We start from the raw sequence: 19,837 nt of genomic DNA on the forward strand, positions 1-19,837 counted from the left end.
GACCCAGCCATCCACAATTCTGCAAACAACTGCTACTGGGCATGGCCTTTACTATTGTGAGTAGTCTCAGACTTCAAATGACTTTGGCCCCTTGTCTTCTTCTGTTTGGAAAGCGTATCTGGGGCACTGCCACCAAACAAACAGAACTAAGTATCTGTCTTCACTGCAGAGTTAGCTTGGGTACTTACCCGGGTGTTACCCCTGACCCTGCTCCCATCCACATGCAACACGCTCTCACCTGAATTTGGTGGCCCTTTAAACCCAGGCTAACTGGAGATATAGGTTAATGCTGCTTTCACTCAGGCTGATAACCCGCCCACTTTGCCCTGAGGATACAGGCTAAACCACTCAAGTACTCAAGAGTTCTCCAGGACCTTCCCACAATTCCCCGTGTGCCCAGAAGGACAGACAAGTTCTCCCACAATTCACTGGAAAAATCATAGAGCAGCTCAACTTACTGTAGCACAAAAACCCATGGGATATGCCCCCAGAAGTCCAATGGAAGTGCTACACCAGTGAAGACACAATAACTTGGGCAGGGCTTTGCAGTGTGACTGCTCACACCTGGCCTAGGCTAAGCTGTGCCAATCACCCAAGTTAACTCTGCAGTGAAGACACACCTTAAGAGAAAAGACCCCTGCTATTCAAAATCTCATGGCAAGGAACAGAAATCCATACCTTGTTATAGCTTTTTGGAAAGAGAAAAATAAGGTATTGAGCAGAAGCTCCCAAACAAGTGCACAGGATGTACCAGACCACTCAGATATTTTATTACAACATTTATTTTAGAAGAGAAGGCACTTACAATACAGAAAAAAATTGAAGAGGCACTGAGAGTGCAATTGAAATTAAAATGACACACATACATACACAAAAAGTTTACCATACAGAAAGAGCACCCTCCTCTGTTAACAATCCAGTAATGGAAATAAGCTACAGGTGACTATGTTTTTAAACAGTTAGGGCTTTTTTATATAAAAAGATAAAAATCGTTCTACTATTAATTTAAAAAACCTACACACAACTGTAAAAGGTATCACGAGTTAGTGGTTCCTTCTCAAACATTAAGCCTTTCAGTTCCTGCACTGTAAGAGGTCTTGGTACATTTCAATGAGGTGAGCAGCCTCTCTCTGGCCAGAAAGCAAAGCACCATGGGTAGTGGAATAATACTTCCTATGAGTGGCCTCCCCCGAAAACATCACCTGCATAGGCTGGAGATGAGACAAGAAAGTCAGTGGAAGTTGCAGAGTTCCATCCATCACAGCTCCGGGAAAGAGTCAAACAGTCTCTTGCCCTTCTACACCCCAAAGAGATGTGTCACAGCTAGATGCAGTTGTGAGTGCCAAATATGTACTGGCTAGAGGGACTGTCTAGTACCATCCTCTGAGGGCACGGATACACCAGTGCAGCTGTACTGGTGCAAATCATTTTTTATCCCACTGCAGCACATCTACACAAGAGGAGGTTTGAAAGTTTTACCTTCTCCACGGATTCAATTTCTGCTTCTTTCATCTCACACGATGCCATGTTCACTGTATTCTTTTTGAGGGTTACGTTTAATTTTTCCCAGTTTGACAAGATACATCCCAAAGCCACCAGATTCCCGGACTTAGAGAATAGTGGCATCTCTCTCGATTTTATAGCATCTCTCACCACAGTATCTATGTGCTTGTTAAGGGGACCACATATGAAAAAGCTCTGGTTCATCCAGAGATTTTATTAATTAAATTCCCCCACACATGAGAGATATGAAAGAGGAAAAGGCTTCATGGGCTTCGAAGTGGTGAATTCCACAGGAAGTAGAGATGTTCACAGAATTTAAATTATTCAAAATCTCAACTACCCCTTTTAACAGGCACCTCTGCCCCTCACAATCATACAAAAATGTATAGCCAAAAGAAGAGACAAGATCACAGAAGTCAGATTCATAGAATCATAGAATATCAGGGTTGGAAGGGACTTCAGGAGGTCATCTAGTCCAACCTCCTGCTCAAAGCAGGACCAATCCCCAACTAAATCATCCCAGCCAGGGCTTTGTCAAGCCTGGCCTTAAAAACTTCTAAGGAAGGAGATTCCACCACTTCCCTAGGTAACCCATTCCAGTGCTTCACCACCCTCCTAGTGAAAAAGTTTTTCCTAATATCCAACCTAAACCTCCCCCACTGCAACTTGAGACCATTATTCCTTGTTGTGTCATCTGCTACCACTGAGAACAGTCTAGATCCATCCTCTTTGGAACCCCCTTTCAGGTAGTTGAAAGCAGCTATCAAATCTCCCTCATTCTTCTCTTCTGCAGACTGAATAATCTCAGTTCCCTCAGCCTCTCCTCATAAGTCATGTGTTCCAGTCCCCTAATCATTTTTGTTGCTCTCCGCTGGACTCTTTCCAATTCTTCTGCATCCTTGTTGTCTGACAAGTCATCATCTCTCTAGGAAGGGGGCCTAGACCCTGAGACAAAGCAAGTAGCCTGGGAAATTGCACAGACATAGCTGACACCTCACATGTCTTCTTATCGCTACAGTCAAACAACTAGGACTGCCTGAGAAGACCATTTTATCACACAGACTTGAACTCCCAATGCATGAGCTTCACAACAAGGGGCAGGATCTCTTTAGTGTACTAGCCCAGCCACAGAAGTTCTCCATACACTGCTCTGGCATATTCTGAATTAGCCCTCAGGATAAGTCACAACTGAGGCCATGTTTAACACTCATTCATAGATGTACAGATTCTAAGGCCAGACGGGACCACTGTAATCATCTAGATCTGACCTCCTGTATACACAGGCCATGGAACTTCCCTAACATAATTCCAAGAGCAGAGCTTTCAGACAGACATCCTCTCCTCATTCAAAAATAACCGGTCTCCAATGGTTCATTAACCTAACTGTTAAAAATTTACACCTTACTTCCAGTCTGAATTTGTCTAGCTCCAATTTCCAGCCTTAGGATCATGTTACATCTTTCTCTATTAGACTGAAGTGCCCTTTATTATTATTATTTGTTCTCCATGTAGATACTGTAATCAAGTCACCCCTTAACCTTCTCTTTGTTAACCTAAATAGATTGAGTTCTTTGAGCCTATCACTATAAGGCATAGTTTTTTTTTTTCTAATCCTTTAATCATTCTTGTGGCTTTTCTTGAACCCTCTCCAATGTATCAACATCCTTCTTGAATTGTGGGCACCAGAACTGGACACAGGATTCTAGCAGCGTTCGCACTGAACCAAATCCAGAGGTAAAATAACCTCTCTGCTCCTCCTCAAGATTCCCCTGTTTATGCCTCCAGGATCACTTTAGCTCTTTTGGTCACAGCACCACACTGGGGAGCACAGCCAGCATGACCCCCAAATGTTTTTCAGAGTCACTGCTTCCCAGGAACACAATGAAAAAAAGAAAAAGGAGGACTTGTGGCACCTTAGAGACTAACCAATTTATTTGAGCATAAGCTTTCCACTGAATGCATCCGATGAAGTGAGCTATAGCTCACGAAAGCCTATGCTCAAATAAATTTGTTAGTCTCTAAGGTGCCACAAGTCCTCCTGTTCTTTTTGCGAATACAGACTAACACGGCTGCTGCTCTGAAACCTATGAAAAAAAGGTTGTGTTTTAAAATGAATAAACTATCTATTGTAACACCCACAATTTCAAACAGGACTTTGCATCTAGCATAGACAGAGACAGTAGTGTTTAAAAACACATCAGCCAATCATGACCAACCTGAGATTCTCTTTTACAGGTGCCTGCCCTGGCTGATGGGGAGCAAACGTCCGAAGGTGCTTCTCTGTCTTCAATTTCCCCAAGCCACCCCCAAAAGCAGTAGTAAAAAGAACAGGCAGGTGAAGCAGGGAGGCAAAACCTCTCTGAATAAAATCATCCCAAGAACAGGTTTAAAATATTTGAGGGCAGATTTCCAGTAGGTAAAAGAAACAAAGAACTGCAAGGAGAGGAGAGTGGAGGCACGCACAGATCAGTATAAATATTGTACCAAAAGTAGGCTACAAACCATGGAATCTAGCGAGCTGGAAAATAGCAACTCCCCTTAATAAAGTCATAGCCAACCTATCTCTCTCTCCATCCTAGTGTTCAATACTTACAACCGTCTTGGAGCTTTCCGTATAAGGCAGTGGCTTAGCAAGTTTCTCCACATCAGCCCCGCTAGACCCAACCTGGGTGTAAGAATAGGATCCTCGGAAGTTGGGATTGCTGCCCCATGAAGACCGCAGGATGCGGCGAGGTTTCGGAATGTTTGGATTCCCTGGGTCAAAACCAAAGGAGAAAACACAGTCCAGAGAAAAGCGGCTACAACATCGATGTGCCAAAGGCATGGGATGCGACCACTGGGGAGCTCAGCAACCTGCCCACGCAGTTAGTTATTTCTTCACATTTTTAAAATACAACTATAAATGCCTAACCATAGTGAGCCTGACAACCATATGTAACAAGCCTAAAATAGTTCTCTTGAGGACAGGGGATGGTTATTCCTCTGGTTACAGCTCACCCCTTGTATGCTTACAACGCTGGAAGAATATTAGGTGGGCATACAACAGAAAGTTCCTTCACAGAAGTGTATGTTGTGACATCGTGGCATTATTGAACTGATGTATAGTATAGACGGACAAATAAGCAAGACCTTTATTCTTCAACCTGCACAGTCAAGGAACATGTACGCAGCCATCTGCAGATTTTAGTAAAATTTCAAGGATAAAACAAAGGAATTAAAAATATGCTCTTCCAGGAAAATTAGGAGCAGGACCAGCAATGGTTCCAGGCAATGACTTGGGTTTGAAATGAAAAGCCTGAGAAGTGTCTGAGCTGTGCAGAAATAGGAAGCCACATTTTCAGATATCAGATTTGTCAAGGAAATTGCTGTCACAGTTTATTTTTAAAAGGTTGAGCATAAGCCCAAGAGAACATATAGCAAGCGCCATAACACAATGCAAATACTGTTGTACTCTAAAGTCTTCTTACAGAGCACATTCCAAAGCACTTACACAAAAGTCACACAATGTATTGTGCAGTGCCAACCCAAATAAGAGGAGGTGGTTAGAAATGAGCCTTTGTTGCCCTCACATTGTAAAGGGTGCATGTTCTCATTTTATATTGTCAAGGTGCCCAGAGGCCTTTAGGTGCAGGCGTCAATACATAACAGAACAATAATAAAAAGTTGATAACACTGGGAACATGACGTTGCCCTTACAAGTACTGAATTTTAAATTGAGAATCATACAAAAGCAGGGACAGAAATTAGAAAGAGATCATTCAGAGGCTCTTGGGGAGTATGCAAACACATTGCAGAAGCCAGGGAGCTACTGACTTTGTGAAATGAAGAGAGTTTGGGGTATCTCTAGCCTGAATGGCAGTTGTATAAAATCAGTGTGCTTAATAAAGCAATGACTTGGATACTTGTGAAAAAAACAACTTTGTATTTCCTTTTTGAAGATCTCCAAAAGTACCCTAATGAGTTTAGCTTCAGTCCTCCTGTGATTGAAGCAGCATCATTCCGATATCACTAACTGGAAACTGAAACACAGAGAGATAAAGTGACTTGCCCGTGGTCATACCGAAGTATCTGTGGCAGAGCCAAATGCAGATCTGAGACCTCCTTACTCTCAGCCCTGTGCTTGTGCTCAGACCATCCGCCTCTTCGCAGTACAGACACTCCCCGGGTTATGCAAGACCCTACTTACGCAAATTTGCACTTACGGAAAAATTTCCATATGCCAGAAATAGGATTTTCGAGTTGCAGAAATTTTTGCGTAACATACAGGTATACATTTCCGACTTACGCCAAATTCGAGTTATGCAAGGCTTTCCAGAATGGAACGATTGCGTAAGTCGGAGGGCAGCGTACAGTGGAGGTGTAGGTAAACAGTAGTATCTATTATGCATTTAACTGAAGCATTCATGCCACTTTAAATATAAGAAACCTGTTACATTTGGGGTGAGAAATTGTGGGGAGTGGGGAATGCTGGTCAAGAAACAGACTATCCCTCAACTTGCAATAGAAATCCTACGGTGTCTTTAACTTCCATCTGGCCAGTCACTGCACTGCACAGACAGACAGAGGGAGGCTCCATTTGAGGGAAAATGAGAACATGCAAGACAAACTCCGCAAGCCACAATGTTGCAGTGCTCCCTTGGAGAGGAAGAAAACCAGTTAGGAATGCTACCTCAACCTGGCAGGGAAGCAAAACTCAGCGGAAAATCTGTCAAGAAACTCATCTAACAGGATACTCATATAACATTTTTTTGTAGATAGCTGGATATTCTGGCTGCTTCTGTTTGTCCACAGATCAAATAAATGCACTGATGTGGATGTGGAAACCCCTAAGAAAGGATCACAGATGGGCTATTCAAATAGAGAGATGACGGTTGTACAAAGACTTTGGCTATTGTTAACATAGGAGTGTGTGACCCTAGAACCTCTTGATGCCAACTGGCAGAGGGATGCATAAGGGTTAGAGGTATACCCTGGGTGTGGTATTTACATACCACTCCACCAAAAAGTATCACTTCAGGTCTCTACTGAAAGCCTGTGTCACACTGGTCATCCTAATCTTTGCAAAATGTATGAGTGGATAATATGTAAGGAGACGTGTATATATACTGCAAATTATGTTCTTAAATGCTTGGCTGACCTTTGTGTATTATGTGTTTTACAACAGGAGTCTGTTTGCATACTGAGTCAAATGCTAATGAGAAGATTGTGGGGACTTCAGAAGAAATTAATTGGAAGAAGTGAACAGCAGGGGGAGAAACCAGTTTACAGATGAAGAGCAAAGGACTTGTCTCTTACATGGAGGGGTGCTGAGAGACACCCTGGCATCCTCCATCTGGGGAGATAAGCCAGCGGCGGGCTTGGTCTTACAAAAGGGAGGTGTTCAGCCATCCAGTTGAAAAACACTGTGAGAAGAACTTTGGGTGAACAACACGTTATTTAACAGGAGGACAACTTGCTAGTTATGAGATTAGGCTCCAGAATGTGTGTTACGATTTTATTTTATATCTAATCATTTCTTTCTATTAATCCTACTTGCTTCTTCTCCAATCACTGTTCCTTGTCAAATAAACAAATCTAAATGCCGTGTGTTAAGTGGAGTGGTGATCCTGAGGTAACACTGATAGTCCGGTGCATGCTGTTCCCTTGGGAGCACTGGATCTGCGAATTCCGTGAGCGTGCACTGGATCCGGGGCTGGATACTCCAGCGGATGCTCAGAGAGCTCAGGGACTGGCGTGTATCTATCACTAACCTGCAAAGGGACGACAGAGCCTGGTTAGGCTGAGAGTGCTCATGCTGCCTGTGGCTGGTGGGTCTGGGCGTAGACCCCGGGAAGGCACAGACAAGGCTTCCTCATGCTCAGGGCAGGTGGTAGCGAGGTGACTCCCCACCCCGAGTACTCCTGGGAAGCGTCACAGAGTGTACCCATTATTATACCACCAGGGTTCATATTTCTGAATCTATGGAGGGGGAATCCATGGAACCCAAACCAGCCTCTCTTTATTCTGTTTTCATACTACTAGTTATGAGGCAAGGATAGGTGGATTTACAGTACACAAACCAGGGTATCATAGTTTTAGGGCCTGGTGAGGGATGAATGTGTGTGAATACACATAAGTAACTCCCACTGAAATCGAGTGGAGTTTTGCCTGTGTGTTTTGCAGCGTCAGTCAGCCTTGTAACTTGCTTAAGAGTGAGTAGGCAGAGCTGATGTACTTCCTTTGGATCAGTTCCTCCTAGAAAAATGGGTCTAGAGCTAACTTCCTCCAAAAGTTGGGTGGTGTTCTGATCTGGGGATTTAGGACTCAGTGTAGTCTACGGAAAGCCTCATTCACATCATGGGCTTTATATCAAGCCCTTAGTTTGGTCCATTGTAGAGTTAGGAGCCACCCACGAAATACAGACCAGGATCCAAGTGTTCCTGAAGACTGAGGGGTCAAGCTTTTCAGCTGTAGCTTTGAATATCTTTTGGAACTCCATGAGCGTTGTACATTATTGCAGGAAGTCCAGTAATGTTAAAACCCTAACCAAAAGTTAAACTGAACAGTATGAGCACAGCTGAACATTTATTTTAGATTTTGCACTTGCAAACATTGTGAAAATGTGGAAGTCTAAAAGCTGAAGCATGTATGATGCAGAAAGAACAAAGCACAATTCACAGGGAGGGCACAATTTAGTACAGCACGCATCAGCATTAGAAAAACGCTGCATGGCTGAGTGAGTGCCTTGGCCATAGGCTCCCAGAAATACAAATTCTTAACACTGAGAACTTAGCCAACACCGTAATGAGTACAAGGCCTCAGACTGTCTAGAGCATGGGTGTGGGGGGGGGGGGGGGGGAGCGTTGCTAGCCTTATAGGGAGGCGCCATGGTCAGGGGGCAAGGATCAGTGCATATAACTTAATGCACCTAGCTGGGCCCCTGCTAGCAGCTCCCTGACCTCCAACTTTCTCCTCCTTGTCCACCAGCAGCCCAGGGTGCTGGTTGTTTGGTGGTCCTGGTGGGCCCCACGCTGCCGCATGTCTCTGTGCGGTGCAGTGGGGAAGCGGGAGCCCGGCATGAGGTGTCCCCTCAGCAGCAGCAGCAGCCGCCCCGGCAGGAAGGTGGCCACAGCAGCACCGGGAGGCACCAGAAAATGGCAGCATCCAGTCTAGCTGCAACAGCTGGTGCCAGAGTGGTCACAGCTCCCGCACTCAGGTCAGCACAGCAGACAGCATCAGCCTCCAGGGCTCCCCCGTTAAGCTGCCCCCCCAGCACCGGCAACCCAGGTAGTGCACAACCCGCCACAGTGCCCACCACTCCAGGAGGGGGAAGAGAGCCAGCGAAAGTGGGGAGCGAGAGAGAGAGAGAGAACATGTCTCCGCCCGCCTCCCACACACCCCTATTGGCCTGGCTGGAGCTGCCTCCTACCCCAAATACAGCAGGCATAGTAGGCCCATGGGCTAGAGGCACCCTATTTTAATCAGATTTAGAGGACACTACATTATTCAGACACCCAGTTGTGAATTCCTGAAATTGTCAATGGTTCTCAGGCCAGCAAAATCTAGAGGGCTTTCACAGCAAATATAGATAATCCACTACTCTCCACTCCATTACTCACTTGCATGTGAAATTTAAGCTTCCAGAGGCAGATCATCTCCTCTCCTCCTCCAAGAAGCATACCAAGAGTACAATTATGCTGAGCCTAAAATAATAGAACACGGGCCTGATCCAACACCCACTGAAATCAATGGGAAGAGTCCTACTGACTTCAATGGGCACTGGACCAGAGCCTGTAACTTAAATGTACAGCTGAAGAGGGAAGTCCTAAGGGCTCCTGTATTCTGTTTATAAAGGAGCATGAGATAGCACCAAACTGTCCCTCCATGCCCACCCCATGTGAAAGCTACCCAGAGGTATAAAAATCAACAGCATTCATAGTGGGGCCTGATGGACCAAAAGATTTCCTGTTCCTTGACTTTAGCAAAGCTTTTGACACTGTCTCCCACAGTATTCTTGCCAGCAAGTTAAAGAAGTATGGGCTGGATGAATGGACTATAAGGTGGATAGAAAGCTGGCTACATCGTCAGGCTCAACAGGTAGTGATCAATGGCTCCATGTCTAGCTGGCAGCCGGTATCAAGTGGAGTGCCCCAAGGGTCGGTCCTGGGGCCAGTTTTGTTCAATATCTTCATAAATGATCTGGAGGATGGTGTGGATTGCACGCTCAGCAAGTTTCCAGATGACACTAAACTGGGAGGAGAGGTAGATACGCTGGAGGGGAGGGATAGGATACAGAGGGACCTAGACGAATTGGAGGATTGGGCCAAAAGAAATCTGATGAGGTTCAACAAGGACAAGTGCAGAGTCCTGCACTTAGGACAGAAGAATCCAATGCACCGCTACAGACTAGGGACCAAATGGCTCGGCAGCAGTTCTGCAGAAAAGGACCTAGGGGTTACAGTGGACGAGAAGCTGGATATGAGTCAACAGTGTGCCCTTGTTGCCAAGAAGGCCAGTGGCATTTTGGGATGTATATGTAGGGGCACTTCCAGCAGATCGAGGGACGTGATCGTTCCCCTCTATTCGACACTGGTGAGGCCTCATCTGGAGTACTGTGTCCAGTTTTGGGCCCCACACTACAAGAAGGATGTGGAAAAATTGGAAAGAGTCCAGCAGAGGGCAACAAAAATGATTAGGGGACTGGAACACATGACTTATGAGGAGAGGCTGAGGGAACTGGGGATGTTTAGTCTGCAGAAGAGAAGAATGAGGGGGGATTTGATAGCTGCTTTCAACTACCTGAAAGGGGGTTCCAAAGAGGATGGATCTAGACTGTTCTCAGTGGTAGCTGATGACAGAACAAGGAGTAATGGTCTCAAGTTGCAGTGGGGGATATTTTGGTTGGATATTAGGAAAATCTTTTTCACTAGGAGGGTGGTGAAATACTGGAATGCGTTACTTAGGGAGGTGGTAGAATCGCCTTCCTTAGAAGTTTTTAAGGTCAAAAACTTGACAAAGCCCTGGCTGGGATGATTTAATTGGGGATCGGTCCTGCTTCGAGCAGGGGGTTGGACTAGATGACCTCCTGAGGTCCCTTCCAACCCTGATATTCTATGATTATGGTTATTTCTAGATTGCTGGTGGCAAGCTCTGAGTTACCGCACAAGTAGTCCCACTTCCTGCAATAGTAATAATCATTTGGACTTATAGAGCATTTTCCTCTGAGCATCTCAAAACACTGATTATGTCTCTCAACTCTCCTGTGAGGCAGGGAAGTATTGCACCCACTTTACAGAGGGGTGCAGTCATTTTAAACAGACACAGAGTGGTGAAGGCCAAAATCTCCAGACTTGGGTGTCTGAAGCACCCGAATAAGTGGTTTGACTGTGAAAAGGGGGAGCTTGAACAGTGGCTGTGGGAGCTCAGGCTGCTTAGTTAGTTATCCAAGTATGGATTTGGAGCACCAAAATTCACCCAGCACACACAAATGAAAAAAATTCCTCATTATCCCAGGGAGGTGTGGAAGAATAGCTATGAGCATTGTGAAAAACTTTCCCGCAGATAAAAAGACTTGCTTGGGGGGAATGAATTGCACCGGTGAAACTGGACACAAGGCATAATGGAAATGCTCCAGGAACCCGTTTTTCTCTGCAGTGATGAGTGCCTGAGAGGGAGGAGATCAGTTTGGATGTGGAGATTTGAGTTAGATACCTGGCAAATTTAACCAGAGATTCTGACCCAGGATTAGATCACTACACAGCACAAAGATGGGTTACAGCTGGGATGGCTGAGGAACCTGATGGACACTGAGCAGGTATTGTATCATCTGGAACAGCAACTGTAGTGAACACAGAAGATCCAATTTCAAACTATTTTTCCCTGAAAAGATGAGGGAGGGGGAGGAGAGAGAGTTCCGTGACTAACCTTATTTGTAAGAGGGTAGGTTCAAAGTAGGAGAGGAGGAAGGCTAAAGAATTTAGTTCCCATTGAATAAAATAATTTAGAAAAAGAAGCTCAACAGTTTTGAATAGGAGGAACAATGGCAATCAAGATTATTTCTAAGATTTGGAAAGCATCATCATGGAGCACTAAGACAACTTGTTGTTAAGAAGAGAGCCTTCTCTGGTCTTTATGGAAGGTTGGAGCTGACCTGCTGTAAATAGTAAGGACAGCGATTTCAATTCAATGTATATGGATGTTTTTAAGGTACCATTGCACTCTTGTTTATAATCTCAGTGGAGGCTGGGATGGGAACAAGAGGAGAAGAGTGGAATGCAGTGGAGTGGAGTTCAGACTGGATTAACCTCGCAATTCGAAGGTCCCGAGGATGGAAAATTGAGCCTTGTAAGCATTTTTCCCCTAGTCTAAACAGATGGAGGTGGGAAATAAATAATGAGTTGCTCAGGCTACACTGGGCCCCAAGCAGGATCTTTGTCTTGCTTGTGCTTAAGGCAGTTTTGGCTGCAGATGGAGTCGAAGAGGAGAAGAAGGAAGTGGTGATGATAACACCCCATTTCAGGGAGGCAATGTAGCTTTAAATCCCTATTTAAAGGCATAGTATTTTCCAGTACCACACATGACTGTTCTTAATGCTGTGCATGGTGAGAAATGTTTCTTGCCATGTGAACTTTCAGACTGCTGAGCAAAAGGTCATAGATTTCTCTTAAAGTTAAAGAGTAGCAGCCCTGTTAGTCTGTATCCGCAAAAAGAAAAGGAGGACTTGTGGCACCTTAGAGACTAACCAATTTATTTGAGCATAAGCTTTCACGAGCTACAGCTCACTTCATCGGATGCATCCGAAAGCTCATGCTCAAATAAATTGGTTAGCCTCTAAGGTGCCACAAGTCCTCCTTCTCTTCTTAAAGTTACCACATGAATTTAATCTACTGCCAGAAATGGCTCTGAGGTATCCTGGTGGCTCAACCAGCAACAAACCACTGGCCAAGAGAATGTGCTGCAGTACTTGCAAACTAAAGCAACTAAGTCATCAGTTAACTTCTGTCCTGTTATGGTCACTAACAAGTCCCACTTATTATTAGAGTGAACAGCTATTGATTTACATCGGAGTGGGGTATCCAGATTTAGGTCCCAATTCAACTCCTGTTGATGAATGTGCGTGCATGCGCGTAATGGCACTGGAGCTGAAGCTTGATGACTGGAGGGATAAGTATTGACAGAGGAAGTCTAGGCCAATATTTATCTTGAGGAATAATAAATCCTGACCGTCAGTAAAATTTAAGTCAAATCTGTATTGTTAAATACATTCTGAATGTCCTCACAGGAAGTGTTGGAGAAGGTCTCCAGCCAGGGATTTAAAAAGAGAAAAGAGTAACAGCTATCCTTTTCCGCTAAATAGTCTATTATATGAATGGTGAGAGGGTACTCCATGAGGCACAAAACTAAAGAGGAGACATGGGGCAAAATCCTAGTCTGAATGAAGTCCAGAAGAGTTTTGCCATGGACTTCAATGAGGCCAGGATTTCACCCCTGGTCTCTACCCCAGGAGATTAGACTCTGTGTCTACATGTTCAAGTGAGGCTACATCCACAAGAAGCTATTATTTGCCTCTTGAATGGCAGCAAACAATTGGCAAGTACTCATCAACATAGCTGATCCAACTATCATTGCCCAAGATCTCAGTATTGTTCATAGCCAAGAGACAGGTAAGAGAACTTTGCTAACTTGTCATCTTCCTTTAGCTAAGCTGTAAACCATGATTGGCTGGTATGCACAGCAGAAACCTGACGGTTCATACCATGTGAAAACACAAAATATGTTCAAATGTCTGGGGGTCAATAGAACAGGGAGACATGATGGAAGTGAATCAGAAAGTAAGGTTTGGATAGCATGGGATGGATGTGTGGATACGAATATGTCAATAATAAGAGAGAAGCTTCTGGAAGCACAGAAGGATTTCTCATCTTTGATAGCACCTCTTTTTAAAAAAAATTATAATCCAGTATGGAGTAGTCCTTAAAACCGAAAATCCTTGGACCAAGACAGCACAAAGCTTTGGTCTTCATTTCTGCAAAGATTCCAAGTCTAGAAGGGACCACTGTGATAATCTAGTCTGATCTCTTGTATAACAAGGCCATGGAATTTCCCCCAGAAAATTTCTAGAGCAGAGCTTTTAGAAAAACATCCAATCTTGATTTAAAAATTGCCAGTGATGGAGAATCCACCACCTCCCTTGGTAAATTGTTCCAGTGGTTAATTACCCTCACCGTTAAAAATTTATGCCTCATTTCCCCTCTGAAGTTGCCTACCTTCATCTTCTAGTCATTGGATCATGTTATACCTTTGTTTGCTAGACGGAAGACCCATTATCAAATATTTTTCCCCATGTAGCTACTTATAGACTGTAATCAAGACATCCCTTAACCTTCTGGGAGGAGTGGTAGATATGCTGGAGGGTAGGGATAGGATACAGAGGGACCTAGACAAATTAGAGGATTGGGCCAAAAGAAATCTGATGAGGTTCAACAAAGACAAATGCAGAGTCCTGCCCTTAGGACGGAAGAATCCCATGCACCGCTACAGACTAGGGACCGAGTGGCTAGGCAGCAGTTCTGCAGAAAAGGACCTAGGGGTTACAGTGGACGAGAAGCTGGATATGAGTCAACAGTGTGCCCTTGTTGCCAAGAAGGCCAATGGCATTTTGGGCTGTATAAGTAGGAGCACTGCCAGCAAATCAAGGGATGTGATCATTCCCCTTTATTCGACATTGGTGAGGCCTCATCTGGAGTACTGTGTCCAGTTTTGGGCCCCACACTACAAGAAGGATGTGGAAAAATTGGAAAGAGTCCAGCAGAGGGCAACAAAAATGATTAGGGGTCTGGAACACATGACTTATGAGGAGAGGCTGAGGGAACTGGGATTGTTTAGTCTGCAGAAGAGAAGAATGAGGGGGGATTTGATAGCTGCTTTCAACTACCTGAAAGGGGGTTCCAAAGAGGATGGATCTAGACTGTTCTCAGTGGTAGCAGATGACAGAACAAGGAGTAATGGTCTCAAGTGCGGCAGTGCGGGAGGTTTAGGTTGGATATTAGGAAAAACTTTTTCACTAGGAGGGTGGTGAAGCACTGGAATGCGTTACCTAGGCAGGTGTTGGAATCTCCTTCCTTAGAAGTTTTTAAGGTCAGGCTTGACAAAGCTCTGGCTGGGATAATTTAGTTGGGGATTGGTCCTGCTTTGAGTAGGGGGTTGGACTAGATGACCTCCTGAGGTCCCTTCCAACCCTGATATTCTATGATTCTCTTTGTTAAGCTAAGCAGGTTGAGCTCCCTGAGTCTATCACTGTAAGGCATGTTTTCTAATCCTTTAATCTTTTGCATGGCTCTTCTCTGAAACCTCTTCCATTTATCAACATTATTCCTCAACTGTGGACACAAGAACTGGATACAGTATTCCAGCAGTGGTTGCATCAGTGCCAAATAGAGAGGTAAAATAACCTCTCTACTCAAGATTCCCCTGTTTATACATCCTAGGATCACATTAACCCTCTAGACCACAGCATCACCCAGGGAGTCCAAGTTCAGCTGATTATCCACCGTGGCCCCCGAATCTTTTTCAGAGTCACTGCTTCCTGAAATAGAATCCCCCATGGGGGATTGTATGGCTTGCATTCTTTATACCTAGAGGCATATGTTTACATTTAACTGTATTGAAATACATATTGTTTGGTTGTGCTCAGCTTACCAAGCAATCCACATCACTCTATATAACAGGGATTGGCAACCTTTGGCACTGTCAGGGAAATTCGCTGGCGGGCCAGGACTGTTTGTTTACCTGCAGCGTCTGCAGGTTTGGCCGATCACAGCTTCTACTGGCCGTGGTTCGCCATTCCAGACCAAAGGGGGCTGCAGGAAGTGACGCGGGCTGAGGGATGTGCTGGCCACCACTTCTCCCAGCCAACATTGGCCTGGAACGGTGAACCGTGGTCAGTGGAAGCTGTGATCGGCCAAACCTGAGGATGCTTCAGGTAAATAAACTGTCCCTGCCCGGCAGCAGATTTCCCTGATGGGCCGCGTGCCAAAGGTTGCTGATCCCTGCTATATAACAATGAGCTGAGCTCTTCATTATTTACCAGTCCCCAAATTTTTGACCCATCTGAAAACTTTATCAGTGAGGATTTTGTTTTCTTCCAGGTCACTGATAAAAATGTTAAATAGCATCAAGCCAAGAACTGATCCCTGGGCAACCCCACTAGAAACACACCTGACTCGGTGATGATTTGCATAATTATACAGCACCTTTCCTCTGAGGACCTCACGGAGCTTTTCAGCATGAATGAACTACACCCCACAAACACAGCCCTTCCCTCAGTTAAGCTAGACAGGTAAAGCAGAAATGACAAATAGCCTTGTTACAGCCTGAATTTTTAAAAGGTCACTAATTTGGGGTGCCTTCATTTTTGGGTGCTCCCTGATTTTCACTGCTGTAAACTACTGGCACCTAACATTGAACTGAAGTGTGCTCAGAGCCTCTGAAAAAGTGAGGCCCCGGGTGGCTCATTTTTGAAAATTTAGTCCCATGTGACTTACACGTGCAGTGAGTGGGGGTCAGAGACAGAATCCAAATGTCAGACTCTCAGCTGGTCTCAACTGGTGTAACTCCATTGTCTTTAATGGAGCTATCCTGATTTACACCAGCTGAGGATCTGGCCCCGGGAATCCTGACTGTCAGTGCGTCGCTGTAACTGTTAAAGCTGATAAAATGATATTGGAGATTTTTTTAAAAAGCATTTGGAGTCTGATTGCACTCAACCCACCATTTGATGTAGTGTTCTCCAGTTCTTCATCATCATCTCTATATAAATGAGTCTCAAAACACACTCAAGCCTTTAGAGCAGTGGCACTTGGACAAGTACATAGAGTGCGTCTCTGCAGCAGATGCTTCTAAAGCATTTGCACATCCTTTCAAAAGGAACAAAAAGCCAAGGAGCTACTGACTACTTCATTGCATTTCCTTCCTCTTGGTCCCCCCTTTCTTCTCCACCAACAAAAGGAACGAGAGCATTGCTGACCTGTAAATTTACGCAGCATCTCAGTGCACGTCTCTGCCACAGTTTCATCGTCGTACTTCTCCATGATCAAAGCCTCCTCCCCGCAGATCCAGCCACTCAACACATAGCCATACCGCTCCGGTGGGTAGAGGACATCAAAACTGCAGATCTTCTTGTACCACAACTCCTCAGGGTAAGTCAAACTCTCACTCTCCGCCTCATCCTCCCAGACGAACTGGATGCTGTTGCATTCAGGACTCCAGAAGGGCTCTTCAAACTCCAGGAAGATTTTGTCGGTGGTGCTAATGCCCAGTTTCTGAATGGCCATCACCTTCTCCTCAGGCAGGCCAGGGTGGAACATGCTCTCATGGTACTTCTTCAGGACCCCCAGCGATACGGTCACAATGACATGGTCGGCAAGGATGAACTCGCAATCCTCGCACTCCACAAGGACATGGTAGCCCTGGTCCTCCTCGAGGCGGTCGCTGTTGTGGTCGGCCACACGCTCAATCTCCTTGCTGACCGATTGGTTCCAGTGGATGCACTTGACCGGCTTGCGGAGCTGGATGACCGACTCTGGTATGGCATGGGCCAGGATCTCCACAATCTTGATAAAGCCACAAGGAATGACATGATGGGCCCCAGGGATTTCAGTCCATTCTCCGAATTCGCTGAGCGAGACCTCGTCCATGCTATGGGAGCTGCTCTCACAGCTCTCCACCTAGTGAAAGCAACACAAAACCATGGTACAGACAGAATAGTGCAAGTTAATGGCAGAGAAATGAATAGAACCCAGGAGTCCTGAGTCCCAGTTCCTTGCAGTAGGCCACACTGACGTTTACCGATATGGCACCGGAGAACCAAAGAGCTAGACAAAACAGATCACTTGTTATACTGCCTACCAACTCTCTCTCTCTCTCTAAGGACCAACTGAGTGTGTTCTGCTATAGTACTCTCATGCCCCAGCATGGCTGTATGGGTTACAACACTGCTGGGAAGTTCAAATCTTCTGCATGATGTTGGACCAAGGCCCTGGCCACTTTTGATCACGTAAAAATCCCATTGAACTTTTCTGCTAGAGAAGGGGTGGGGTGCTGAACACGGATCAGCTATGATGTGCTGCTCAAACTGAGGCTGATGCCATGCTTATTTAAACACTTTTTTCACTAGCCGATGTTGACAGAGATTCCCATTCCATAAGGAGACATTAGTAGAACAAAAGGGTTTCAAAGCCACCCCCTCAGAGGTAGATCTCAGCATGCCATAAATATTAGTATTCAACTAGCTAATGATCTGCAGCTGAGAGGACGTGTTCCAGTGACCATGTGGGAAGGGAAGACATGGTGAGGTTGGGAGGATCAATCTTATGTGTACTTTGATTAGCAAAGCCTAGAGTTTGGGGACCCCCATCAAAACTGGTAAGCACAGCTATTGCTAGCATTGATCCCACTGTTTCAGGGCAGGATGTTAGGCCTGCCTTTTTGTTGTCAGTTTCCAGTGGTGCCTGGGGAATGGTGGCCCTATATCCTTCCCACCTTCTCTTTCTAGGTTTCTAATTTCTGGATCTGATCTCCACATCTGTGACCGTTTTCGCCAACGTTTTATGTAGTTATGAAAATTACAATTATCCATCTCACCTTTTAGCCTATTACCTAGGCTTTTCAAGTGTAGTTTATAAGCCTGGCAGACCCAGCCTCCTCTCAGCATGGGGCATCCACACACTGTGCTTTGCATTCCTAGTTACTGCAAGACACTGTCTGCATGCTCAGGTGGACTGGGATGCCAGACACACAGTCAGTGCTAAGCACTTTACAGGCAGAGAGGATATGGTAAGTGCCTTGAAGAAAATACAGCCTGTGGCCCTGCGCCTGCTAAGTGCCGTCAGTGGGCTTTGCACAGGCATGGAGACACCAGTGTGGGTTCAGCTGCAAGATCTAAGCCTAAAAAGTTAAACATGCCTTTTCCCTAAGTACATGTCACCTGCAGCAAGTGCTGCCCAACTCCCACTCGGAGTCTGCCATAATTTTATAATCCATCCTGAAAGACCCAAAGAGCGTTGACAGCTTTCAGAGATATAGTAATACAGTAAATGTTTATATCATTTATATTGGGAATTTGTCCTTTTTTGTATTTAATTTACTGTACACTACTTAGAACGACAGTTGCTTTATCTATCCTGAAGTTTTCCAGGGGTGCCAACTCATCGGTGTAATATCTGAACGTCTATCAACCCAATTAGGCTGGCAGAATGAGGTCCCTGATGGCCTCTGCTCTTCTCCTTTCCCTGGTTATGGGACAATCTGCAGTCTGGGGCTAGAGGATAGGTAGCAGTTGTATAAGTTGTTCTGGCTATGGTGGAAACATTTTGTCAAATCTAAATAAATAAAAGCAAGTTATTACAATGATTCCGCACCAAAATTACAGAAGCAATCTTGGGGAGGCAAAATGCAACTATCCAGATTAGAATTTGGCCAAGACACCAGAGTTAACACCCATTTTCTTACCAGAAAGGCCCTGGGTTCTTTAATGACCACAAGTGGCTATTACTGATTCAATAATGACTCAGAGGGAAGAGTGTCACAGCAGCTTTCAGACTCCCTGTGTGACCTTAGGTCTCCCTTTGCCTCAGTTTCCCATACGTAAACTGTGGATACGTATACTTACCTACTGGGCCAGAGTGTTGTGCGTGTGGCATCCCTGCCTTTCTTCATAAGCCTTTAATTCACCTTACAATTTCAAAGTACAAAAACTGCCCAATTATTATTAACGTTTATTCTGTGTTAAGTGCTTGGTGCTGCACAAGTCCCAGCCTCAAGATAGAATACATAGAAGGTAGGATCTACCTGGCAAGTAGCGTGGAGGTACTAATGAACACAGTTTACCTTTGCTTTGATTCTCTCTCCCCTTTCAAATGAATGTTAAGATGCTTTGAGATTTATTTTGCAGGGACTACCCCAACAGCATTGTATTATCAGAGTCAATTTTCCTGGTTTCCAAGCTCTGGAGAAAGGCAAAAGGGGATAAAGGACACACTGCCTGCAGCACACAGTCCAAGGTATGGGGCAAAAAGGTATCCATTTCTAAATGGAGCTGGCATTAGGCTGTCTTTGGTTGGTAAGTGGTAGGATAGAGGATTTAATGTTATAACACCACACAGAAGAATTTAACTGAACTGATGAGACATCTCAGAACTTGCCAGCCCATTGTGGAGATGTCCAGCTTATGAGAAAAATGTAATATACGAACCAGAAATATCCCAGCTGCAAAAACGACAAATATAAGTAATTCCCTAGTGATGGGATGTAAGTCTTAGCCAGGTTTCTAATGTCCCATGATTGAGCTGCCTTTTTA

General features: G+C 44.9%; 1 protein-coding gene across 2 annotated transcripts in view; it reads right to left on the reverse strand.

The window, feature by feature from the left end:
- Positions 1 to 819: 819 nt before the first annotated feature.
- SMOX (spermine oxidase) overlaps positions 820 to 19,837 on the reverse strand; it is a 95,071-nt gene continuing 76,053 nt past the window's right edge. Inside the window, exons 5-7 of one of the 2 annotated variants that reach the window (XM_077816019.1) lie at positions 16,508 to 17,207; positions 4,097 to 4,257; positions 820 to 1,211 (exon numbers count right to left, since the gene is read on the reverse strand). In XM_077816019.1, the coding sequence (XP_077672145.1) occupies positions 1,074 to 1,211; positions 4,097 to 4,257; positions 16,508 to 17,207 (999 nt within the window). In that variant the 3' untranslated portion in view covers positions 820 to 1,073. The remainder of the gene's footprint in view (positions 1,212 to 4,096; positions 4,258 to 16,507; positions 17,208 to 19,837) is intronic. The other variant, XM_077816020.1, reaches the window with a different exon arrangement.

This window comes from Eretmochelys imbricata, chromosome 4 (genome assembly GCF_965152235.1).
Source record: "Eretmochelys imbricata isolate rEreImb1 chromosome 4, rEreImb1.hap1, whole genome shotgun sequence".
In the NCBI taxonomy this organism is placed as follows: Eukaryota; Metazoa; Chordata; order Testudines; family Cheloniidae; genus Eretmochelys; species Eretmochelys imbricata.